Source organism: Somniosus microcephalus, chromosome 32, assembly GCF_052327205.1.
Source record: "Somniosus microcephalus isolate GS21.2 chromosome 32, FLI_Smic_1.0, whole genome shotgun sequence".
Taxonomy (NCBI): domain Eukaryota; kingdom Metazoa; phylum Chordata; class Chondrichthyes; order Squaliformes; family Somniosidae; genus Somniosus; species Somniosus microcephalus.
This window is the reverse complement of record NC_141018.1, coordinates 16,861,791-16,888,538: the sequence shown is the minus strand read 5'-3', so window position 1 is coordinate 16,888,538 and position 26,748 is coordinate 16,861,791. Positions and strand designations below refer to the sequence as shown.

The 26,748-nt window shown below is 46.5% G+C and overlaps 1 protein-coding gene across 1 annotated transcript in view; it reads left to right on the top strand.

The window, feature by feature from the left end:
* The first annotated feature begins 4,077 nt into the window (after window positions 1-4,077).
* The window catches only part of LOC147097300 (tyrosine-protein phosphatase non-receptor type 9-like), an 86,291-nt gene continuing 63,620 nt past the window's right edge, over window positions 4,078-26,748 (top strand). Inside the window, exon 1 of the mRNA XM_085971993.1 lies at window positions 4,078-4,414. Coding sequence (XP_085828119.1) covers window positions 4,382-4,414 — 33 coding nt within the window. The 5' untranslated portion in view covers window positions 4,078-4,381. The remainder of the gene's footprint in view (window positions 4,415-26,748) is intronic.

The window sequence follows — 26,748 nt, the reverse complement described above, 5'->3', positions numbered from 1 at the left end:
CCCCCTAGTTATTGACCCCTCTACTAAGGGAAAAAGCTCCTCAGCATCCATCCTATCTATGCCCCTCATAATTTTGTACACCTCAATCATGTCCCCCCTCAGCCTCCTCTGCTCCAAGGAAAACAAACCCAATCTGCCCAGTCTCTCTTCATAGCTGAAGCGCTCCAGCCCTGGTAACATCCTGGTGAACCTCCTCTGCACCCTCTCTAACGCGATCACATCCTTCCTGTAGTGTGGCGACCAGAACTGCACACAGTATTCCAGCTGTGGCCTAACTAGCATTTTGTACAGCTCCATCATAACCTCCCTGCTGTTATATTCAATGCCTCGGCTAATGAAGGCAAGTATCCCATATGCCTTTTTTACCACCTTATCCACCTGTTCCGCCGCCTTCAGGGATCTGTGTACTTGCACACCCAGATCCCTCTGACCCTCCGTCTTGCCTAGGGTCTTTCCATTCATTGTGTATTCCTTTGCCTTGTTAGTCCCCCCGAAGTGCATCACCTCACACTTTTCCAGGTTAAATTCCATTTGCCACTGTTCCGCCCATCTGACCAACCCATCTATATCGTCCTGCAGACTGAGGCTACCCTCCTCGCTATTTACCACCCTACCAATTTTTGTATCATCCGCGAACTTACTGATCATACCCTTTACACTCATATCCAAGTCATTAATGTAGACCACAAACAGCAAGGGACCCAGCACCGATCCCTGTGGTACCCCACTGGCCACAGGTTTCCAGTCACAAAAACAACCTTTGACCATCACCCTCTGCCTTCTGCCACTGAGCCAGTTTTGTATCCAATGTGCCAAGGCACCCTGGATTCCATGGGCTCTTACCTTCTTGACCAGTCTCCTGTGCGGGACTTTATCGAAGGCCTTACTGAAATCCATGTATACCACATCCACTGCGTTACCCTCATCCACACACCTAGTCACCCCCTCAAAAAATTCAATCAAATTAGTCAGACATGATCTTCCCTTGACAAAGCCATGTTGACTATCCCTGATTAATCCTTGCCTCTCCAAGTGGAGACAAATTTTGTCCCTCAGGATTTTTTCCAATAATTTTCCTACCACTGATGTTAGGCTCACTGGCCTGTAGTTCCCCGGTTTTTCCCTACTACCCTTCTTGAATAATGGTACTACATTAGCGGTTCTCCAGTCCTCTGGCACATCCCCTGTGGCCAGAGAGGTCCTGAATATATGTGTTAGAGCCCCCGCAATCTCCTCCTTTGCCTCACACAGCAGCCTGGGATACATTTCATCCGGGCTTGAGGATTTATCCATTTTTAGGCCAGCTAAAACCGCCAATACCTCCTCCCTCTCAGTGTGGAGGATTGTAATGGGATGGATGGGGTGTGTAGGCTTCTAATGGGATTGTAATGGGATGGATGAGAGTGTGGGGGATTGCTGAGTGAGCTGGGTTTGTAATGGGGGTGTGGAGGATTGCTGAGCGAGTTGGGATTATAATGGGGGTGTGGAAGATTGTAATGGGATGGATGGGGTGTGTAGGATTCTAAGGGGATTGTAATGGGATGGATGGGGTGTGTACGATTGTAATTTGATTGTAATGGGATGGATGTGTGTGAGATTGTAATGGGATGGATGGGAGTGTGGGGGATTGCTGAGTGAGCTGGGAATGTAATGGGGTGTGTGTGTGGAGGATTGCTGAGTGAGCTGGGATTGTAATGGGGGGGTGTGAAGGATTGCTGAGTGAGCTGGGAGTGTAATGGGGGTGTGTGTGGAGGATTGCTGAGTGAGCTGGGATTGTAATGGGTGTGTGTGTGGAGGATTGCTGAGTGAGCTGGGAGTGTAATGGGGTGTGTGTGGAGGATTGCTGAGTGAGCTGGGATTGTAATGGGGGTGTGTGTGGAGGATTGCTGAGTGAGCTGGGAGTGTAATGGGGGTGTGTGTGGAGGATTGCTGAGTGAGCTGGGAGTGTAATGGGGTGTGTGGAGGATTGTTGAATGAGCTGGGATTGTAATGGTGTGTGTGTGTGGAGGATTGCTGGGAGTGTAATGGGGTGTGTGTGGAGGATTGCTGAGTGAGCTGGGATTGTAATGGGGGGTGTGAAGGATTGCTGAGTGAGCTGGGGGTGTAATGGGGGTGTGTGTGGAGGATTGCTGAGTGAGCTGGGAGTGTAATGGGGTTGTGTGTGGAGGATTGTTGAATGAGCTGGGATTGTAATGGTGTGTGTGTGTGGAGGATTGCTGGGAGTGTAATGGGGGTGTGTGGAGGATTGCTGAGTGAGCTGGGAGTGTAATGGGGTGTGTGTGGAGGATTGGTGAGTGAGCTGGGATTGTAATGGGGGTGTGTGTGGAGGATTGGTGAGTGAGCTGGGAGTGTAATGGGGGTGTGTGAAGGATTGCTGAGTGAGCTGGGAGTGTAATGGGGTGTGTGTGGAGGATTGCTGAGTGAGCTGGGAGTGTAATGGGGGTGTGTGTGAAGGATTGCTGAGTGAGCTGGGAGTGTAATGGGGGTGTGTGTGGAGGATTGTTGAGTGAACTGGGAGTGTAATGGGGGTGTGTGAAGGATTGCTGAGTGAGCTGGGAGTGTAATGGGGGTGTGTGTGGAGGTTGCTGAGTGAGCTGGGAGTGTAATGGGGTTGTGTGTGGAGGATTGTTGAATGAGCTGGAATTGTAATGGTGTGTGTGTGTAGAGGATTGCTGGGAGTGTAATGGGGTGTGTGTGGAGGATTGCTGAGTGAGCTGGGATTGTAATGGGGGGTGTGAAGGATTGCTGAGTGAGCTGGGAGTGTAATGGGTGTGTGTGTGGAGGATTGCTGAGTGAGCTGGGAGTGTAATGGGGTTGTGTGTGGAGGATTGTTGAATGAGCTGGGATTGTAATGGTGTGTGTGTGTGGAGGATTGCTGGGAGTGTAATGGGGTGTGTGTGGAGGATTGCTGAGTGAGCTGGGATTGTAATGGGGGGTGTGAAGGATTGCTGAGTGAGCTGGGGGTGTAATGGGGGTGTGTGTGGAGGATTGCTGAGTGAGCTGGGAGTGTAATGGGGTTGTGTGGAGGATTGCTGAGTGAGCTGGGAGTGTAATGGGGTGTGTGTGGAGGATTGCTGAGTGAGCTGGGATTGTAATGGGGGTGTGTGTGGAGGATTGCTGAGTGAGCTGGGAGTGTAATGGGGGTGTGTGGAGGATTGCTGAGTGAGCTGGGAGTGTAATGGGGTTGTGTGTGGAGGATTGTTGAATGAGCTGGGATTGTAATGGTGTGTGTGTGTGGAGGATTGCTGGGAGTGTAATGGGGTGTGTGTGGAGGATTGCTGAGTGAGCTGGGATTGTAATGGGGGGTGTGAAGGATTGCTGAGTGAGCTGGGGGTGTAATGGGGGTGTGTGTGGAGGATTGCTGAGTGAGCTGGGAGTGTAATGGGGTTGTGTGTGGAGGATTGTTGAATGAGCTGGGATTGTAATGGTGTGTGTGTGTGGAGGATTGCTGGGAGTGTAATGGGGGTGTGTGTGGAGGATTGTTGAATGAGCTGGGATTGTAATGGTGTGTGTGTGTGGAGGATTGCTGGGAGTGTAATGGGGGTGTGTGTGGAGGATTGCTGAGTGAGCTGGGAGTGTAATGGGGTGTGTGTGGAGGATTGGTGAGTGAGCTGGGATTGTAATGGGGTTGTGTGTGGAGGATTGTTGAATGAGCTGGGATTGTAATGGTGTGTGTGTGTGGAGGATTGCTGGGAGTGTAATGGGGTTGTGTGTGGAGGATTGTTGAATGAGCTGGGATTGTAATGGTGTGTGTGTGTGGAGGATTGCTGGGAGTGTAATGGGGGTGTGTGTGGAGGATTGCTGAGTGAGCTGGGAGTGTAATGGGGTGTGTGTGGAGGATTGGTGAGTGAGCTGGGATTGTAATGGGGGTGTGTATGGAGGATTGGTGAGTGAGCTGGGGGTGTAATGGGGGTGTGTGAAGGATTGCTGAGTGAGCTGGGAGTGTAATGGGGTGTGTGTGGAGGATTGCTGAGTGAGCTGGGAGTGTAATGGGGGTGTGTGTGAAGGATTGCTGAGTGAGCTGGGAGTGTAATGGGTGTGTGTGTGGAGGATTGCTGAGTGAGCTGGGATTGTAATGGGTGTGTGTAGGATTGATGAGTGAGCTGGGATTGTAATGGGTGTGTGTGTGTAGGATTGGTGAGTGAGCTGGGATTGTAATGGGGGTGGGTGTGTAGGATTGCTGAGTGAGCTGGCAGTGTAATGGGTGTGTGTGTGGAGGATTGCTGAGTGAGATTGGATTGTAATGGGTGTGTGTATGGAGGATTGCTGAGCTCAGTCATTGTTTCCCGGACTGTGGGTGAGGGGGAGGAGAGTCTTTGAGCGCCGGGGACAGCGGCGCAGCCCAACGTTGGAGCCAGAGCGCTGCCAGGAAGGAGCGAGGATGGCGGCGGAGCTGACGGCCGAGGAAGAGCAGGTAGGAAAGGGTCTTTTGCGTGGAGCCGGTTTCCTCGGTCCCTTCTCCCTCTCTGCTCGGCTCCTGGCCTGTTTTATAATGAAGTGGAAAAACTCCGGGAGAGTTTAAAATGTTGGTTACGGGTTGCGCCGGGACGCTCGAGTTAGGCTTCTCTCCCCCTCCCCAGCCGGGCTAGGCCGCCCGTTGCCACGGCAGCCGCGGCCTAACGGGGCGCCGGACTCGGTGACTGATCCAACCCCCTTTCACTCTCTCACCTTGCAGGCCACACTCACGCCTTGTGCAGCCTCGGGCCCCCGCAAGCCGTGCCGCCCGCCTTCTCTTGGGGTGTGTGTGGGGATTATTTGCCAATAAATGACATTAAAAACCTTGTGCAGCAGGGGGAAGAGGAGAGGCGCCCAGTGACTTCCCCCAAAACAAGCAGCTCCCACATGCCACTGATGCAGAATTAGCCCTGATTTAATGACAAATTATTTCCTCTTCCCATCCTTCAAACTTTTTTTTTTTTTAATGATTTTTGTTGCAGGAAAAAAATCTGGTTTCTGACAGTCTTAATTTGTTTTAGTTTTATTTTTGTATGCAAGTGAGGGGCTGGGGGGGGGGGGAAGAAAAAATTTAATGTTCGGTTTAAAAAAAATCTCCACCAAGCTTAAAGGCTTATTGCACCCTGAAGTGTATTCTGTCAAAGTTTGTGGGGAAAGCTGCCTTTTTACCCTCAGCAAGCTGCCCCTTTTGTTCTGAGGCAGTGTCAAGTACATAGTTTCTTGCCGCTTCAATGGGTTAGTCATATCCTAACGAAAAATGGATCTTAATTTCCAAAGATGCCTCCAGGGTGGGGAGCAAGGGTTCTGTATCCGAGTGGGAGAAACGGTACATTTGGGGAACTGCCATTTCTTTGAAACGAACTGAGCATTTTTGAACGCAGGATAAATGGAGCTGGTAGAATGAGCTGCCTTTTATATAGTTGTGAAAGCATTTTGTACAGAATCCAGTTTTGCTGTCTTTGAAATGGGCATGAAAGAATACTTCTACTGCAACTTGAGTATGTTGTGAGGGAAGATTTTTTGTAAAAGAAAAAATTGGTACCTAAGTGGCACCATCTCAGTAAACAGGTACTGTGTACTTACTGTAAGATATTTCTGTCTGTTATATATTAACAATAATCCATGTAATAAAAATGCTCTTTACTCCCCTCGCCCATCAGTACGGCTCAGTATGAAAGCACATGGTATAGCGTGATACTAAACCACACAAGCCGGGAAAAGTTTCAGGTCCACTGCCTGGCCTTTCCTGAAATAGTCGGTCTCGGCCGGAGTGGTCTACGAAATCCTGGAGGCCAATGGCGGGGTGAAAAGCGGCTTAGGTGATCACTCCTGCTTGATGTGTACAATGACAGGTTTAATGGGCAGGATTGGGCTCAAGCTGTATTGGCCCCTTCCTCTGCCAGCATATGGGAGGTGGGGTGGAAATGGTTATTTGGTGAAGTACCGGCTGCTGTGGAACTGTAGGCGAACATGATTTGCCATGTTGATAAGTAAAACATGCTCGATGTGCTCTCAATTTTGCTCTAAAAGGGAATGTAAGGCATCCTACGAGACACAGTTAAACAACGAGGAGTCTCATCCACAGTGCCATAAGGTGCTTGTATCTACTGCTAAAAATCATATTAAACGTTTGGGTTTACTACAGCTGTAGGGTTGCTGAATTGAGTTTCCATGGACTTTCAGTTCCAGGACTGAAACCAGTAAGGAGGTGTAGTAAAAGTCAATCAATGCTAAGTGATACAAGTTTAAAGGAAGTGTTAAAACTAGGAGTGATATACTATCCGGTGTGGCTTCCCAGCAGTTTGATATTGGTCAGAGGGTTGTAATGAGAGTCCTTTCCTCCTCCTGGCTGAAACAGACTCTCATCTAATGTAGATATTCAAGTTGCCACTGAATGCAGTGTGTTGTACAGTTCTAAAACTATGTGACACTTTTTAATGAGTGGAATAGCATTCTGAGATAAATACAAGGAAATCAGTTTGAGCGTATTCTGTGACTGATAATCACACAATGAGGTGGGTGGGGTGTTATCGTGTGAGAGAACTGGTCACACAGTACTTGGTAGCTAACTGTTGGGTTTAAATATTGCCCTCCACAGTCTAAAATAGAATGCATTGCTGCAGTGAGTTGCAGTACTTGGAATGAAGTTAACTTGATTAGGATGAATGGAAAAGATTTATGAGAATGATTCCAGGGACGTGGATTGACTAGAGAAGCTGGGGTTGTTCTCCTTGGAGCAGAGAAGGTTGAGAGGAGATTTGATAGAGGTGTTCAAAATCATGATGGTTCTAGACAGAGTAGATAGAGAGAAACTGTTCCCATTGGTGGAAGATTGGCAAAGGAACCAAAGGCGGCAAGAGGAAAAACCTTTTAACGCAGTGAGTGGTTAGGATCTGGAATGCACTGCCTGAAAGGGTGGTGGAGGCAGACTCAATCATGGCTTTCAAAAGGGAATTGCATAAGTACCTGAAGGAAAAACATTGCAGGGCTATGGGGAAAGGGCGGGGGGTGGGACTAGCTGAAGTGCTCTTGCAGAGAGCCGGCACGGGCTGGAATGGCCTCCCTCTGTGCTGTAACCATTCTATGATTCTAGGTGGAAAGAACACCGTGTGGTGTGGAGCCCTACAGACTAGAAAGTGATGAGTTAGAGAGAATGAGTCGGGTGGTAGCTGGGGGAGGAGGATATGGCCTCCGCCTCACCAGGTGTGGCAGGTGAAACATTCAGCCAGAGTCTCTGCCTGTCGATCCCTGGTGAAAGTGCAGGTGTGTGTAGGTGTCGGGTGGAAGCAGGACCAGGATCAAGCTCGGCTGTGATGGCCCCCATGACTGATTAGCCTGCCAGCGTTCACCCACAAAGATGTGCCAGCAGGACATTGATGTGTTCCATTTTGTAGCGTGATTTATGTTTGTTCCGGGGCAAGGGGTGGAAACTCCCAGCATGTTCTGGAAACAGCGTTACCTCTTGCACTGTGTGACTGCAGGGGATTAGGGAAGGGGTAGTGAGGATATACCAATTTTGTCTGTCAGTGTGTTTTATTTGCCTCGGTCTTGCACGTGCACATTGGAGATATAATACTGGTGGGTCCGTCAATGAAAAGCCTGGTAGAAAACTCCTGGTGATGTCTCTAATTAATAGAAACCTTGTGACTCTTGACGGCAGAAAAAAAAGCTGTTCTTCAATCTGATGCATGAAAGAAACTCGATTGCTTCTAAATACTGTGCTGGCGATGTCTTTCACACAGCAGTTGATTTACCCCTTCATTTTTTACTTGGGGAGCAGTTCCTGATTCTAAATTCACACTTGAAATGATTTCACTGGACCTCAATTTACAATACTTCAAGTGAGAAAAGGATGTACTGCAACTTTGAGTTTAACAATTTCAGATCATAACCACTGACCCCATTTTTTCGTACAGCAGCTGTCGGTAATGATTCTGCTATTCCCATTTACACCTCCTCTAGACCTATCTTTTGTTTCTTTACTTCTCCCGTTACAATCTCCTTTCGCCTCGCACCATCATCCTTTTTGTCATTTAATCTCTCCTGCCTTTCACCCTATCGCACACCGCCCCTTTTGTTCTTTCCTCCCCTCCCTGCTTTCCCTGCCTCTGTACTTACTTGCTTAAAACCTGTTACATCTCGCACTTTTTCCAGTTCTGACGAAAGGTCGTCGACCTGAAACATTGACTCTGTTTCTCTCTCCACAGATGCTGCCTGACCTGCTGAGTGTTCCCAGCATTTTCTGTTTTCTGCGACAACTTAGTCCTGTCTACGCTCGGAAGTTTTTGCATGCCGATTCAGTGAAAGTTGCTAACCATTTCTTTTAAAAATTCATTTCCTGCCCAGTAACGTGAGTAATTTTATCCTGTGAGTTTAGGAAATTGGTTGTGAAGCACAACACATTCTATTTTTAAGGAGGCCCTGTTGGGGAATTGAGATGTGGGCTCAAGTTAGCGAATTTGTCGCGTGCGGAGTTACTGCTTTCCACTGTAGTGGTGCAAGAGAACAGTGAACAGACCTGGGGCTGCTCTGCCCTGCTTGTGAGCAGTATGTCACAAAAGGAGCAGCGGGCCGACCCCATAACCTTGCCTAAGGGTGTTTTGGGAAGACCAACGGAAAGAGATACGAGAGACTATACAAATACGGTAGTGTCGTGGTTATAGTATTGAATGAGCAACGCAGAGGTTGAGAGTTCAAATCCCACTATGGCAAATTGTGAAATAAATCTGGCTTAAAACCAACTTCTTTGACCAAGCTTGTAATCACCTCTCTTACTTGCTCTTCCTTTGGCACGGTGTCGATTTGTGCCTGATAATGCATCTATGAAGCGCCTTGGGATGTTTTTCTACATGAGAGCAACTATATAAATACAAAATAACAACAGAAAATGCTGGAAAAACTCAGCAGGCCAGGCAACATCCGTGGAGAGAGAAATAGAGTCAACGTTTCAGGTCGAAGACCCTTCGTCAGAACTGAGAAAAAAGCAGGAAATGAAACGGATGAAAAAGCAAGTTTGGGGGCTGGGAAATGGGGGAGGGGATGAAAGAACAAAAGGGAAGGTCTGTGGGAGGTGAAGAGACATTAAGAGATATTCAAGGCGAGACGAGATGGTAATAGGACAGGTAAAGAGACAAAGGATGGCTCTGGATGAAGTGTGAAATGCGCTGGCAGAGTGAGAGACAGTTGCCGTGTGGGAGAGAAGGAAAAGGCACAAACCAAGTTGTTGTTGGTAACTTGAGCCTGGCACCGGAATAAAATGACCACGAAAGTTGCCTTTTTTGTTTTAAAAACCCACACGGTTCACGAATGTCATTCAGGGAAGGGAATCTGTCGCTCCCCGTCTCGGTCTTGCGTACACATGACTCCAGTCGAATACTACGTGGTTAATTCTTAATTAACAATCGCCACGAAATAAGAAGGGGGCGCATTGCTCAGGGCAGCTAGGGGTGAGCAATAACTGCAGCCTTGTCAGAATCGCCCACATCCCGAGAACAAATATTTAAAAAAAAAAAGAGACCATTTTAATGCCAGCCTTGAACTTGAACAGGTTGCTTGATCCTGCTTTCTTCAAGCGGTCACTGTAAATAATAGGATAGGTCCTAGGCAGCAGATGTTTCCTCGGCCGCCGTCTTTGCTGTTGCTTCTCAGTCGATCACCAGACGATGTCTTGAATAGAAAGGAATAATTCCTGTTCCCACTCCCACCTCCACCTGTCCAGGGATTAGACTTATTGCAATTTCCAAGGCCTAACATTATAGTTAGCAGACAGTTAGCCAGATGGTTTATCTTTCATCCTTAGGCTGCTGAATAAAGTGGATACCATTCCAGTTGATTGAACTAGTGTTGTGAATAGCGAATGTGCCTGAAAGATCACCAGATCTGTCCGATTTTACATTACCCTGGAACTAAGCGAGAAGTTTTGGATTGTTTACTTGGCTGAGCAGTACTTGAAAGTGGCTGCTCTGCCTGAATATTAATTTCTTTCTTCATAAGGTCAGCACATCGGTGGCGATGTGTGAAGTCGTGGCAGAGCTAGTGTTTCGATGTCCATTGACTGGCTGCCCAGAATGCCTAATGCCCATTGACTGGCTGCCTGGAGTGACTGGCAGGAGGCTTCACGACTCCAGCGTAGAACAGCTGCCTGCATGTTTTCATTTTCACGGCATGAAAATAATCAAAGGCAAGTGTTCTTGTTTGTGCCTAATTGCACGAGGAGCTGTCAACTTAAGTCTGGGAGTCTGTGAATGGAGGTGAGACGTTTCCCGTGCACAGAGGCAGAGAAAAACTGGAGCCTGAGAGAAACGGGGCTGCTGTTTCCCAGCGACTGAGTGGCCAAAGGGCAGCAAAGACCTTGAATTGACAGTGCAGTAATGGGTTTAATTGACTTGTGGTTGAAGCGGCTGGTACAGAGCTGGAGACACGCTGCCCCTCCGCCTGCTCCAATAGATTTTTGGGCTTCAGTTTATTTGCAAGGCAAACGGCTGGCTATATATTGACTGCAAAACTAAATCTGAATGGTTTTAATCGCTCCACCATTGGCGGGTCATGCCTTCAGCTGCCTAGACCTCAAGCTCTGGAATTCTCTCCCTAAACCCCTCCACCTCTCCCTGTGATTTTATTTTTGGTGCGCGGGGCCTTTAACTGGCTGTGCAGCTCATTCAATTTTTCATGCATGCCCGGTTATTACCATTGTAAAGCCACTGAGCGGCATAGAAACATAGAGGATAGGAGCAGGAGTAGGCCATTCGGCCCCTCGAGCCTGCTCCGCCATTCGGCCCCTCGAGCCTGCTCCGCCATTTAATGCGATCATGGCTGATCATCCAAATTCAGTACCCTGTCCCTGCCTTCTCCCCATATCCCTTGATCCCTTTAGCCTTAAGAAATATATCTAACTCCTTCTCGAATATATTTAATGAATTGGCCTCAACTGCCTTCTGTGGTAGAGAATTCCACAGGTTCACCACTCTCTGGGTGAAGAAATTCCTCCTCATCTCTGTCCTAAATGGCTTATTCCTTATCTTTAGTCTGTGACCCCTGGTTCTGGACTTCCCCGCCATCGGGAACATCCTTCCTGCATCTAGTCTGTCTAGTCCTGTTAGAATTTTATAAGTTTCAATGAGGTCCCCTCTCATTCTTCTAAACTCCAGCGAGTATAAGCCCAATCGACCCAATCTTTCCTCATACGTCATTCCTGCCATCCCAGGTATCAGTCTGGTGAATCTTCGCTGCACTCCCTCTATGGCAAGTATATCCTTTCTTAGGTAAGGAGACCAAAACTGCACACAATACTCAAGGTGTGGTCTCACCAAGGCCCTGTACAACTGCAGCAAGACATCTTTGTTCCTGTACTCGAACCCTCTTGCTACGAAGGCTTGCGCGGGACCTCTGCAGCTTAACGTTGCTCTCTACCTCTCCTTTAAGATGCCCCTTAAAACCTACCACTTTGACCAAGCTTTTGCTCACCTGACCTAATGGGCGGCTCGGTTTCAGATCGTGACTGACGACGCTCCTGTGAAGCGCCTTGGAACGTTTTGCTCCGTTAAAGGCGCTAGCTATATCAAAGCAAGTTGTTCTGTTAGTGTAATAAGCTAGTCCGAGTTTTTGGTTCCTGGTTGACTGGGGGGCGCCATCAGTACATTTTGCCCGTTCCGAACCAAATTCATTTCGGAGCAGTTTCTGTTGTGCTTTTTAATTGATTTGAGGGACGTTTTCTTCCACGCAACTGAAGCTGCTGACCTAGAGAGAGAATTTTCATTCATATAGCACCTTTCACGACCTCAGCACTTCACAGCCAATGAAGTACTTTTTGAAGTGCAGTCACAGTTGTAATGTAGGAAACGCGGCAGCCAATTTGCGCACAGCAAGCTCCCACAAACAGCAATGTGATAATGACCAGATCATTTGTGGTTTTTTTAGCGATGCTGGTTGAGAAGTGTGGGGCAACTCACTGGCGACCAAACTCTCATTATTAATAAAAATGAACACTTACCTGCAGACAGTGAGGTGTAACTTCTGTCTGTTGGTTTACATCATTGATCCTCTGGCCTTCATTGCAAGAGGATTTGAGTACAGGAGCAAGGATGTCTTACTACAGTTATACAGGGCCTTGGTGAGACCATACCTGGAGTACTGTGTGCAGTTTTGGTCTCCTTATCTAAGAAAGGATATACTTGCCATAGAGGGAGTGCAGCGAAGGTTCACCAGACTGATTCCTGGGATGGCAGGACTGTCGTATGAGGAGAGATTGGGTTGACAAGGCCTGTATTCACTAGAGTTTAGAAGAATGAGAAGGGATCTCATTGAAACGTATAAAATTCTGACAGGGCTAGACAGACTGGATGCAGGGAGGATGTTTCCCCTGGCTGGGGGGTCTAGAACGAGGGGTCAGTGTCTCAGGATACGGGGTAGGACATTTAGGACTGATGAGGAGAAATGTCTTCACTCAGAGGGTGGTGAACCTGTGGAATTCTCTACCACAGAAGGTTGTGGAGGCCAAGTCACTGAATATATTTAAGAAGGAGATAGATAGATTTCTAGACACAAAAGGCATCAAGGGGTATGGGGAGAGAGCAGGAATATGGTATTGAGATAGAGGATCAGCCATGATCATATTGAATGGCGGAGCAGGCTCGAAGGGCCGAATGGCCGACTCCTGCTGCTATTTTTCTATGTTTCCAAATCCACGTGTTTTTAAAAAAATAGTTGACTTTTATGTAACCCAAACAAAGGCATTATTTTACCCCTGACTTTGGTGAAGTTCGCGAGGCTTGCTCCGTTTTTAAAGTGTGTGGAACTCGGTGTGGCTCGGGATGAAGCCGAGGTTATTCTGTGATACGGGTGGGATGGATGTTGGGGTGTGTCAGTGGGGGAGGAGTGCGATGCGAGAATTTGGCAAGAAGTTTGTAAGAGACCTTTACAGAGGCAGTGAAGTAAACCTATTTTGGCTGGACCCCGGAAATGAACAAATCTGTGTTTTTTTAAATACCCACTGCAGACAGATATATCTGCCCCCCCACCCCAGACCACACTTGTGTCAATAAATAAATCTACGTATTATGGAGGAACAGCTCTTTATTGCCCATCTGTTTAGGATGTGGCTTTTTATAATGTAGGCCAAGAATGATGTACAATTTTTGTTTAATCTTTTCTCATTTGCATCTTTGATCATATATCTGTGCACAGTGCATTTAACCAAAATCTCTGTCAGTAAAATATGCAGCACTTTTTATTTAAAACGTCCCTGCGAGCTTGAATACTGCATCCCTTCGCAAAGCTTGTTTATACTCCAAACAAACTAAAAAACAACCGTAATTCCTGTAAATAAGAAGTAGAGCTGCTGAAAACATTCCGGGTACATTGCAGAATATGGTGACCTGCTGGTTTTATCCTCTGTCGCACCTTATGCCTGCTGACCAGGGTTGCAGGGGATTAGATAGCATATAGAACACACTTTGAAAGCTTCCTCCGAAAAAGAGTTCATGCTTCACCGAGTCAATATTACTCGTGTTCCAAAAATGCTTTCCCAGGGGAGGGAGGTCGCTCTGTAATTTTCCGTTTGTTCTGTGTTGACGGAGCCGAATTTTGAGACGGTCATCACAGATCTGTCTCCCCTTCGCCTTCCTCCCAGTTATTTAAAGCCGACTTTGGCCAGAGCTCCTGTTCCTGCTCCCGCTTGCTGGAAGTGCCCTTGGGTGGGACATTGGGAGGAAACAGAGTGGCTTTGATCCGATTTTTTTCACCCCCCCCCCCCCACCCTAATCCTGTCGGCGAGCATGCCACCGCTCGTTGCCGAGGCTCGCATACTGACCATGTGGGTGAGGGCAAGTGTGGCACTGTACCCAGTAAAGAGTCAACTCCCCGATGAGGCAAGAAATTGTGGTCATAAGGGTGGAAATAAAATCAGCAAGGTCCCCTTCCTGACATTAGAGGCAAAATGAATGCATGTTGTGTGTAATTATGTAAAACTAATTGAAGTTAGCCACAGGCATTGCCCAGAATTGAACAGTACAGCCTGGGCTGTCTTGACAATTCAATCCTCGACACATTCTTGTGCTTGCAGCAAGGTGCAGGTTGCGCCTACCCTTCGAATTGCTCACTGTTACAGGTAGAGGGCGAGTTGGCTCCTGTCCACTCTTGTTCTACTGACATGAATTCAGCATCAGCAGGAGCGTCACGTCCTGTTTTATCTTGATTAACTTTGATCAATAATTAACTGTTCATCCTGACACCTTTCCATCAATTCTTAAGGGGGGGGTTTGGAACCCATTTTCTTCTGCAGAAGGATTAGAGGGGAGTTGAGGAGAACTTTGTTCAGCCAGAGGGTGGTTGGGGGCCTGGACCTCACTGCCTGAAAGGGTGGAAGAGGCAGAAACCCTCATCGCATTTAAAAAGTACTTGGATATGCACTTGAAGTGCCGTAACCTACAGGGCTACGGACCAAGTGCTGGAAAGTGGGATTAGGCTTGAGAGCTCTTTTTCGGTTGGCACGGACACGATGGGCCGAATGGCTTTCTCCTGTCCTGTAAATTTCTAGGATTCTATGAAGATCCTAATATTTAGATGCAGTCAAGCAAAGGAGAGTGAAATATTTTGAAGTAAAAATAGAAGGCACACTTCATTGAATGAAAAGATCTGTAGAAATTAACGGGAGCTCTTTGCATTTAAAATATTATTTAATTCTACCCTCGAGGTTTTGGCGGAATTTGACTTCACGAAGGTGAAGGTTTGAGTCGGTGATGCTGACTTGATGATGGGTTTGGTTTGAAGCTGCAGAGCCCAGATGACCGAGTTAGAACTTGACAAAGATTGCTGATTTACAGATGGAAATGTACATTGTAAGTGTAGGTGTCTGCAACAAACCTTTTTTTTCAAAACTAAAATCTGCTGACTTTGGTGGGTGGGAGCGTGTGCTGAAGTGCCAGCCATCAGTTCCGTCAGACTCCCGCTGTTACTGTCCCTGTGTTATTCAATGCAACATCCTCAGTGCAGTGAGCCAATGAAAACTGCATCGCCCTGGGGGGTGGGGGTGGGGGTTGTGGTATGTTGGCGTCCCGGGACACTCCAGTATAGATTGCCGAGACGTAGGTTGGTGTGTGTGGTCCTTTACAGATCTCTATCTTGCTGTTGTGGGCGATTTTGAGTCGAGCCAGGTGCTTCCTGCACAGTCGAATCATCCCCTGGGGCGGTGTCATACTCCTCCCAGTCAGCTTCAAGTGAAGTAGTTGGAAGTCTCATTGCAGCTTTATCTGCCCTCTTGGGGCCAGGGATGGTGGGTGGATCAAGGAAGAGATGTCATTCTAATTCCTCTTCTCCCTCCCCAACCGGCCTCCCCCAACACACAAAAACCGTATAATGCTAGAACACTGAACTTCCAAATAGGGTCATTAATTTATATTGTTTGTGAGGGGGAGGGGGGAGGTATCCTGGGGAAGGTTTTCCAGTTTCAGCAGGGTGGCAGGGGGAGCTCTTTGTTGTCCAATATGATTTGAACACCACCTGACTGACCAAGGGAGCAGTATTGTCCCGGGCGATAGATACGTGGTTTGGGCCGTCTCAACTGAACCGCAGATGTGTCGGTAACAGGAGGCCCTTCAGCCCATTATGTCTGCCTGTTCTGCTACAGCAATCCAAAACGTGCCGCTGCCCTGCTCTCCCCAAAGCCATGTATTGCTCCCTCTTCTTCAAATGTTTATCCACTTTTCCGTTTGAAAGGTTCAGCGGTCTCCGCCTCAACCACACCCTGTGGCAAAGCATTCCCGTGTGCCAGCAACCCAACAACAGCGACTTGCATTTATATAGCGCCTTTAACGTAGTAAAATGTCCACAGGAGCGGTTATCAACTAAATTGGACACCGAGCCACATAAGGAGATATTAGGACAGATGGTCATGGAAGTAGGTTTTAAGGACTGTCTTTAAGGAGGATAGAGAGGCGGAGAGCTTTAGGGAGGAATTCCAGAGCTTAGGGCCTCGGCAGCTGAAAGCACGGCTGCCAAGGGTGGATTGATTAAAATTGGGGATGCGCAAGAGGCCAGAATTGGAGGAGTGCAGAAATCTTGAAGGTTTGTAGGGCTGGAGGAGGCTTCAGAGATAGGGAAGGGTGAGGCCATGGAGGGATTTGAAAACAAGGATGACAATTTTAAAATTGAGAAGTTGCCAGATCCCGGGAGCCAATGCGAGCACAGGGGTGATGGGTGAATGGGACTTGATGCGAGTTAGGATACGGGCAGCAGAGTTTTGGATGAGCACAAGTTTATGTAGGGTGGGAGATGAGAGTCCAGCAGAGCATTGGAATAACCAAGTCTAGAGATAACAAAGGCATGGATGAGGGTTTCAGCCGCAGATGAGCTGAGGCGGGGCAGAGTCGGGCGATGTTACAGAGGTGGAAGTAGACGGTCTTGGTGATGTTACAGAGGTGGAAGTAGACGGTCTTGGTGATGTTACAGAGGTGGAAGTAGACGGTCTTGGTGATGGAGCAGTTATGTGGCTGGAAGCTCATCTCTGACTCAAATACGACATCATGGTTCAGCCTCAGACAGTTGCCGAGGAGAGGGATGGCGTCGGTGGCTAGGGAACCCACGTACAAAAAAAAAAATCCTTTCCTTGCCCTTTTAGTGACAATCTTAAATGGATGACCTCCTTGTCGTTGACTCTTCAACCAGCGGAAATAATTTGAGAGCATGTCATGAATTGAGCTTTTTTTAAATTACCCCTGGAGATGGGGGGGAAAAGAATAAAAAAGAAATTGGCTTTAAAAGTTGCTCTTTGTCCTGGCTAATTTGTATATGTTTAGAGGTGGTGTTGCGAATAATTGTTTTTGCATGTTTTTCCTGGTTCTGAAGGATTTATCTAGACCGGCCTGAGGACACATGGAATCGGTACAGCTCCTTGAGTGGATCTGCCAGAATCGTCTACTTATTCTCCAGCTTGTTAAAATACAGTATTTAAAAATCAAAGTCGCCTATTCCAAATTATCTGATCATTCAAATTTTATTTTTAAGCGTTAAATTCTCATTTTGTTTATTTATATTGCTAGGTTCAAATTATTGGGTGATTTTTTTTGCTGCGATAAAACATTGAATTATCAGTCGAATGCAGTAATAAGACCCTCCATTCTTTATTATCTCTATAATTCACTGGTTTGCACATAGCCACATCCTGAACATGTTCATTGCACAAAAAGAACTATCTTTTCCAGTTGGCTCACACATAAACGAGTACGGAAAGCTTCCAATAGCCATATTTCTTCCTCGCCCATCTGCAAATAACACAACAAACACAAAGTTCAAGAATTCTGAAAAGCATATACAGAACATACCAGCACTGTAACCCATTAAATCTTGCCGTACATTCAGTAACTTTAGCTCCCGCATCCCTCGCTTTCTTTCCTGTTCCTCCCAGAATTGTTACTCTTCTCCTCCGACTTCACGGCTCTAGTAACTCTGCGCCACTCTCTGAGTGATTCTTCCTTTCTTCCCTCCCTTCCAGGGCTCTGTTCACCTCTCTGCATGTATGCGCCCTCATAGCCGTGCGCTCTCATGCACACTTCTGCAGAGAAGATAGCAACTTCATTTCACTGGGGTCACGCACGTGAACTGCATCGACTTGCCTGACACAAATTTTAACCCCTGTTTACAGCCCAAACCAGTGTTGTGCTATCCACATCCTGCATCACGGGAGATTCACTCGTTAACCCTCTGTCAGCGCTGTCAGTCTTTCCCTTTTGTTCTGCATCTTGAACATTCTTGATTACTTTGTAGAAACATAACATTTCTGTATATAACTACACAAAAGCCTGCTGCGGAACAGTTTTGTGGTACACTCGGCCTTTGTCTTCATGTACTGAGTAGTGGTAGACTTTAGAATGGCAGTGGCGAGGGGATTGCCCGGTGCTGCCTGAGACCACAGCAACTCGGTTACCTTGCTGCATGAGATAACTACGTTGGTATTCAGGCAGAAAGCAGGGGGCTGTGTGTTACATGGGTGCTGTCATAGGAATAGGAGTGGACCATTCAGCCCCTCAAGCCAGTTCCGTCATTCAATTAGATCATGACTCATATGTATCTTAACTCCATTTACCTGCCATGGTTCCATATCCCTTAATATTCTTGTCGAACAAAAATCGATCAGTCTCGGTCTTGATGTTTTCAATTGACCCTCAGCCTCAACAGCTTTCTGGGGGAGAGTTCCAGATTTCCACTACCCTTTGTGTGAAGAAGTGCTTCCTGGCATCACCCCTGTACGGCCTGGCTCTAATTTTAAGGTTCTGCCCCCTTGTTCTGGACTCCCCCCACCAGAGGAAACAGTTTCTCTCTACCCTATCAAATCCTTTAAGCATCTTAAACTCCTCAATTAGATCACCCCTTAATCTTCGAAACTCAAGGGGATACAAGCCTGGTCTCTGCAACCTGTTCTCGTAATTTAACCCTTTTAGCCCCTGTTATAATATGCCTTGCAGTCATTTCGAAGATTGCATCCAATGGCTTCCAGTCTTGCACAGTGACCACCGGATGTGATTTTGCATTAAATACTGCTGCAGGTATTTGCTTGGTTTTTAAAAAAAATATAGATTTGCAGCATGAAAATCTTATATCCGTCGAGATGCTGTAAAAAAACTGACTTCAGCAGAGGGCTGTTGCAGGAAAGTATCGACCCAAGGGTTATAGAACTGCTGGTGTTCTTTGATAATATTTACTGTTGGAGGGCGAGGGTGTTGTAGGTCACCCCATTGTCCCAGAGGCTGTAGCTTTTCCTTCCTGTCTACTTTCTACCTTCAATGTTGTACTTGGTGCTGGTTTCAGTCCACCTTGGACGTGTGTAGTTATCTTAAGAAGGGAATGGCTAGTTTCCCCGATGGTTGAACGCATTGGCTTGTGTCACACTGAGCCACACAGACCGACTGGAAGGTAACGGGCTTGATTCCAGGTTTGTGTTGAGCGAGTTGATCTCGGCTGGAACAGCACTTGGAGTTCTGCACTCGGCCTTGTACCTCCCTGGGTAGGAAGTGTGTGCAGATACTGGGCTGAGGATCCTCGGGGTGGGAAAACCAGACTTCAGTTTCTCTTCAAAACAACAAAATGTCTGCTACCTGTCAATTGCCAAAAAAAACACTTTTCTGGCAAAGTTTTTTTTTAAGGAGGGGAGGGGATAGGAGGACAATGAGTAAAGAATAAGGCAGGGTTCTGGATCTTGCCTGCCGCTTGGTTATCTGTGCTGCATGTGTAGGTATCGGCTAAGAACAGAATTAGGATCGGGAGTGATGCCCTTAAAGGTCACATAGAGCATTGACATTCGTTGTCTGGGCTCAGATGAAAAATGGCCACGTGTCAGGTGCCTGGTGGACAGTAACCCAGTAAAAGTCAATATCCCGGATTTTGCGGTGGTAATGATGGCGAAACTGTCGGCGTTCACCGTCATTACCCTTCTGAAACTGACCGTAAATTCAGGATTTAGCGCATGCGCAGATAGACGCGAAATCCTGAAGTTGCGGTCGGTCATTCCCTGCTCCGCCACAGGCTGCGCTGTGGAATTCCCCATAACCTGCAATCAGTGAAATCAGTTCAACTGATGAAAACTTGCCCTTTTCCACACTAATGTCGCTATTAAACACCCCATAAAAAGTTAAGCCTCGTTCATTGAGGTGTAGCTGGCTTTTTTTAACGGCGTTCTGAGTAATAACTACTGCTGAACAACTATTCTCGCCCTGAAAAACTAATTTTTTATTTGTGGAATGTCAAATTTCTCCATTACGATAAAATTACTAGATTTTTAAAACAATAAAAAAACATTTTTTAAAGTTTGTTTGATATTTCAGCTCCTACCTTAACCCCATGCGTATGTCCCAATCTTTATTTCGCTCTCTGTAAAAAATGTTAAAAAGTGAATGATAAAACCTGCTTTTTATTTCCTGGTTTGCTGTCTGAGAATTCTTCAATGTGATTGACTGCTTAGCCAGTTTGATGACATCACTGCCGCTGGACGCTGGTGATCCCCTAAAGACTGCGCTACCACCAAATTAACATCGAGATGGCTAAAGTTTCCGCCACAGAGATCGCAAGATTTTTATGGGCAGCTTACTTCAAGGGCAGCGACGATTGCCGTCGCTTCGCCGTTGACTGCAAATTCCGGGCCAGTGTCTTCAACAGAAAAGGGAAGAGAATTTGGGGTGGGCGGATGGAATGCCTCTTACGGTTGAGCGACTGATCTCAGAAAGCAGTCAGCTGTAGTTGGGAGCCCAGGAGTGGAGAATCACTCTGAAGCAATTCCATAGATTCTAGAGCGGTTCCTGTGGGTTGGAAAGTAGCAGATGTAACCCCACTATTTAAGAAAGGAGGGAGAGAGAGAAAACGGGGAACTACAGACCATTTAGCCTGACATCAGTAGTAGGGAAAATGCTAGATGAGGTGGCAGATCAGCCATGATCTTATTGAATGGAGGAGCAGGCTTGAAGGGCTGAATGGCCTACTCCTGCTCCTATTTCTTATGTTCAATGCACTGGTACATCATCTGCACAAAACTGTTGCTGGGGAAGAAAGAGAGGAGAAATTTGCAGCTAGCTATATTAGAGCTAAAAGCAAAGCAATTTGATTGTTTTCAAATAATTAATTTGTGTTTACTCTTTGTCCTCCTCATCCCTCCAAAATTTGCCAGAAATGTTTGCTTTTATTTTTGGCAATTGATGAGCAGCAGATATTTTTTTGAAGAGAAATCCTCAGCCCAGCGCACTGAAACTGCTCTGGAGCAATCCACTTAGCAACTGTGCGCTAAATATTCTTTGCAACAGATTGAGCTTTCTCCTTCCATTTCCCTTCTCCCATTCTGCATGTAAGCTGGCTTCTTGTGACTAGGCTCTCCACTAGCAATGGTCCCAGACGAGGGAGAGCTCTGTAATTGGCCCTGCGGATGATGAGTCATTTACTGGGAAACCCAGGCTGCCGTGTGGTCAGTTTACACAGAGCATCCAAGGCCATGCGGTCAGGAAATTAGTGTTGCAAACATGATTTTTCCAGAATACGGGGCAGAAGGTTTTTTTGTGGTGCATTTTTTTATACATCATAAGGGGTGTGGAGAGGAGTGTTGCCTTTCTTAAAAACATCCTACTATTTCCTAAAATATATTTTTTTAGATAAACAGCTTAAGTGCTTTGTGGTAAAGGGAATCAACTGGGGGAGAACAATCCATTATGTAACATTCTGTAGTGGCTGTCATTGGTGTGTTCTAGTTTTGGTTTCTTTGTTGAGGTGCCAGTTCTGGTACACCAGCTACCATGGCCACCCGGCAATGCAAAAGACTTCTCCCTCTCTGATGGCAGAGATGGAATTTGCACGGATCCTGAGAACTGTCACCAGAGGCGGGGCAGAAGCAGGCCCGCTATCACCATGTCCTTCCAACGTGGACTGATAGCGCCCTGCAAGCGGAAACAGAAACACAGAAGATAGGAGCAGGAGTAGGCCATTCGGCCCCTCGAGCCTGCTCCACCATTCAATGAGATCATGGCTGATCATCCAAATTCAGTACCCTGTCCCTGCCTTCTCTCCATATCCCTTGATCCCTTTAGCCTTAAGAAATATATCCAACTCCTTCTTGAATATATTTAATGAACTGGCCTCCACCGCCTTCTGTGGCAGAGAATTCCACAGGTTCACCACTCTCTGGGTGAAGAAATTCCTCCTCAGCTCTCTCCTAAATGGCTTACTCCTTATCCTTAGACTGTGACCCCTGGTTCTGGACTCCCCCGCCATCGGGAACATCCTGCATCTAGTCTGTCCAGTCCTGTTAGAATTTTATACGTTTCAATGCAACCCCCTCTCGTTCTTCTAAACTCCAGCGAATATAAGCCCAGTCGACCCAATCTCTCCTCATACGTCATTCCTGCCATCCCAAGTATCAGTCTGGTGAATCTTCGCTGCACTCCCTCCATGGCAAGAACATCCTTCCTCAGACAAGGCGACCAAAACTGCACACAATACTCAAGGTGTGGTCTCACCAAGGCCCTGTACAACTGCAGCAAGACATCCTTGTTCCTGTACTCAAACCCTCTCGCTACGAAGGCCAACGTACCATTTGCTTTCTTAACCGCCTGCTGCACCTGCATGCTTACCTTCAGCGACTGGTGCACAAGGACACCCAGTGCACGTCAGTGATACTTCATCAGCCATTACTGTGCCGGTAAAACCAACTTGTTTTCAGTCTTCTCTTCGTTTAAGCTGCAGCAACTTACATTTTTGTCGTGCTTTTAATATAATGAATCATCCCAAAGTACCTCCCAGAGCAGAGAACAACCACCGAGACTCGTGCGGCTGGGAAGAACACAAGAACATGAGAAATAGTAGTAGGGGTAGGCCATTCAACCCTTCGAACCTGCTCCATCAACTCCACATCCCTTGATTCCCTTAGAGCCCAAAAATCTATCGATCTCAGTCTTGAATATACTCATCGACTGAGCATCCACAGCCCTCTGGGGTAGAGAATTCCCAAGATTCACCATCCTCTCTTGAGTGAAGAAATTCCTCCTCGGCTCAGTCTTAAATGGCCGACCCCTTATCCTGAGACTATGCCCCCTGGTTCTGGACCCCCCAGCCAGGGGAAACAGCCTTCCTGCATCTACCCTGCCAATTCCCCATATAATCTTTTATGTTTCAGTGTTCTCATTCTTCTACACTGCAGAGCAGGAAACCATCTTGTGATGACTTCCCCCTCCTGCTCCCTATTCTTCAGTCTTGTTTCGGGTTTACTTCGATCAATGGCCATTTTCTAATAGTTCTAAAGAATTCTAATACAGGAAACTCTCGATTTACCGGCACCTAAATAACCGGAAATCTCTGTTAACCGGCAAAATTCAGGAGTAGGTTCAGGTAAGTTTTACTTCATATTAGTGGCCGTTCCTGGATCTGTGGCCGTGTAACCGGGGTTCCTGCACCTGTTGCTAAGCAACAGGGACGCCTGGATCTGTGGCCATGTACGGGGCTCTTGTACCTTTTACTATACCTCTCTGTAATCCGGACTTTTTGATAAACCGGCACCACGCCGGTCCCGTCGGTGCCGGATAAGAGTTTCCTGTAATTCTTTTGATAACTGCAGCTCTTTTTTTGTGTGCTCAATTATTAAATAATTTTAACGAGGCAAGACCAATAACATCGTAAACCAGTAATTGAGGGCTCTAAGCAAATAAGTGAGCCGTGGGGAATGCTCTTGCATCTCGCACTCCTTGCATTGAGTGGAGGAAGCTGGATTGAACGACGAGATCTGCAGGTTGTCAATCGAAGCAGGGCTCCATTATTCGGCACAGTGCACTGTAAGCTTCTCCGCTGCCGTTCAGTACATTTCAGCTGGTGCGTTTGGGGGTGGGGGAGAAAAGAAGTTTCCCTCTTCTGCTGAGCGTGAGAAACTGCGGAACGAAACATTCTAGAATGATCTACAGTTACCTTTTTCCCCCTGCTGTATTTCACCTTTAAAAAAAAATAAAAAATAAAAAAAAAAAATGTCTCTAGTTATCGACAGAAATCGCTGTACTCCCACTGATTGTTGGGGAGGGTGCTCTGATGTGTTCAGTGAGGATATTATCGGTTTTGATTTTGAAAGTGCAGTACTTCTCCGATTATGAATAAGATTTTTCACATGCTTTGGGGTACATTAGTCATGCTTGTGGTTCTCTATTGGTTTTAAGCTGGAAATAACAACTTAAAACCAAGCGAACATTCTCCCTCCCCCTCAGCACATATCGAATTCATATTTTTCACAATACACTCCTGCTGTTGTTCAACCCAGATGACATAAAAGGACCAAACTTTTGTTCCTCCCAAGTGGGATACATACATTTTGGTGAGTCTTGAGAGCTTCTATTAGGCCACTTATCCAAAAGACTTCCAACAAAATGACCAGCTGAAAGCAAAAATGATCAGAGTACTCTACGGCCCTTCGGTCTCAGATCTATAATTTTCTTTTGTGTTTCTGACCAGAATCCAAGTCTTAAATGTTGATAGTCCCTGACTACTGCCATCAGAGGCGGAACAAAACGCACAACGTCTGTCCACCTCTCTTCCTCTGCTGCTGTTTCTGAATAAAATGTTTGGCAGACGGAGGGTAGGATTGGTGCTTCCCATAGAGGGGATGGAAAGAGAAGTTATCCCGACCCACCCCGATTGGTTTCAAAGCACTGAAGGAGTAGAGAGCAGATCATCAGCTGCTAACCTCCCTGTTTGTGGATGGTGTGAAAATGCGAGAGAGAGGGAGAGAACAAGAAGGTCACCTATTTGAAGCAATCTAACGGTGAGGAGCCCGAGTGAAACCCAGGTGTGGGACCTCACAGGCGCAACCATACCATGGACTTCCAGCATCAGAGGTTCAAGGAATATCATGTGTGGTTACGTTCAGAGAATGCAGTGGGTGTTGTGCTTTCCCGATCTATACAGGAGCTAATTGAATAAACTGTTTCAGAGACTGTGGGATAAGGAAATCAATACTGAACATAAATGTCCGAAAACCACACACATTCTCAGTCCTCTGCGTATGGCATGTGTGTGAAATGAACCACTGAATGCCAGTCCATTAGGAGGTCTGGGTTAAGAAATGACTCGATGAGTAATGATTATTAAATAGTGTTGAATTAACAGACTTTATTTTTGTAATCCAATATTGCGAAACTTTGAACCAACCCTTTTGGAAGTATTGCTTCCTGAATAACTCTGTATTCAGCATCTTGCCGTTTGTCCTCTGACATTTCCCAGCAACTCTGAACATGTCACAGTGCCAGCAGTTTTCTGAAGAAACGGCTCCAAAATGACGCTCCTGTGGGTTTGCACCCCTTCAACTTAGAGACTGAAGTTTTGGTAGTGGTAGCAGGAGCTGGGAGCAGAATAAGCAGCAGATTTTTTTTGCAGCGAGTATGTCTCTCTGCAATAGCCTTATTTCACTCTTGACTATAATGTCTTCAGCAGCAGTAGCTTCTGATCAGCAAGCAGTTTTGAAGAGCACGTTTAAAATAAGGTCCCGGGCTTTGGATCAGACCTGAGCAGGAGTTGGGAGAAGAGAAGGGGGGAGGCTGTTGAAGAAGTAGGTCTTGATTGTTATGGTGGGGGGAGGTGTAGTGGGAGGAAAGGGTTTTCTTTCACACAGACTTTCCCCATTCATTCCTATCGTACTTTGCCTGTATTTTTTGGTTTAGTGGGTTTGAAGGAATTTGGAACAATGCTTATAACACAATATAAAAGCATTGCGAATTGCTGAATCTTTGTACAGTTCTGTTCCAAGTGGAGGTTAAACTCTGCTACTAAACTCTCATTCCAACTAATTTCTGCTTTCCTGAAGAGCATCAGGTGGTGGTGTTAGTGAAGTCTGAGACGCCCATCTCTGATAAAGTGAGGATCGCTATGCTATATGGGTGAGCTTCAATGAAAATTATATTTATATTCATTCCTCGTGAGAGTGTGATTTTCTTTTCATTAACCGGAATGAACTCTTGCTTACAGAGTTCATCAGGGTCAAGAAGTAAATCTTCCTTGGAGATGACCAATCTGTTGGAAAATTTTCATATAAATATATAAAAAAACATGGGGCTGGAATCCTCCTGTCTGTCACGAAATCCAATAATAGTGATGGCGGGGGAGTCCAGAACCAGGGGTCACAGCCTAAGGAAAAGGGGTAAGCCATTTAGGACAGAGATGAGGAGGAATTTCTTCACCCAGAGAGTGGTGAACCTGTGGAATTCTCTACCACAGAAGGCAGTGGAGGCCAATTCATTAAATATATTCAAGAAGGAGTTAGATATATTTCTTAAGGCTAAAGGGATCAAAGGATATGGAGAGAAAGCAGGGACAGGGTACTGAATTTGGATGATCAGCCATGATCGCATTGAATGGCGGAGCAGGCTCGAGGGGCCGAATGGCCTACTCCTGCTCCTATCTTCTGTTTCTATGTAGTGTCAGCTTTGTGAATTTGAATGTTAGAGTCTGATCTTTGCCTCTGTTTTACGGAAAGCACCATTCCCTTGTGCCTCACTGTCATTTTAATACAAATAAATAATCGACTTGACAAATGTGCCTTGCCATATTCGAGAAATAGTGTTGTGCTTTATTTTTCCCTGTATATAAATAGTTCCCTATAAAACAGCTTTTTATCATCAGCCTCTTGTGTTGTGTAATGGCGTGGCTTCAGCAGATTTTAAAGACAGTCGCTGACAGAATCGAAGTTTCATACAATCTCATCCTGGACCAGTGAGGTAGGGTTCTCCTTTCAACTTAATTAAAAAAAAAAAAAGAACCCTGGTGCTTTATGTCATTTCCGTCCTTCCTTTCCTTCTCTGCTCATGTGGTGCTGAGGGGAGTGAGAGAGATTTTCCCCCCGGTCTCTTACAGGGAAATATAATTGGTTCACCTTGAAGGAAAATGATCGTGTTCCCAGAATAATATGACATATCTGTTATTTAATATCCACTGAGGATGGTAGATTGCTGTGCTGTTAGACCAGTTATAAAGGTGTCCGTCGTGGCTCAGTGGGCAGCACTCTCACCTCTGAGTCAGAAGGTTTGGGTTCAAGTCCCACTACACAGACTTAAGCACAAAATCTAGGTTGACACACCAGTGCAGTACTGAGGGATTGCTGCACTGTCTGAGGTGCCGTCTTTCGGTTAAGAATTTAAACCGAGGCCCCGCTGCCTTCTCGGGTGAACGCCAAAGATCCCACGGCATCTTTCGAAGAACGGGGAGTTCTCCTCAGTGTCCTGGCTAATATTTATCCCTCAACCAACATCACTAAAACAGATGATCTGGTCATTATCACACTGCGGTTTGTGGGAGCTT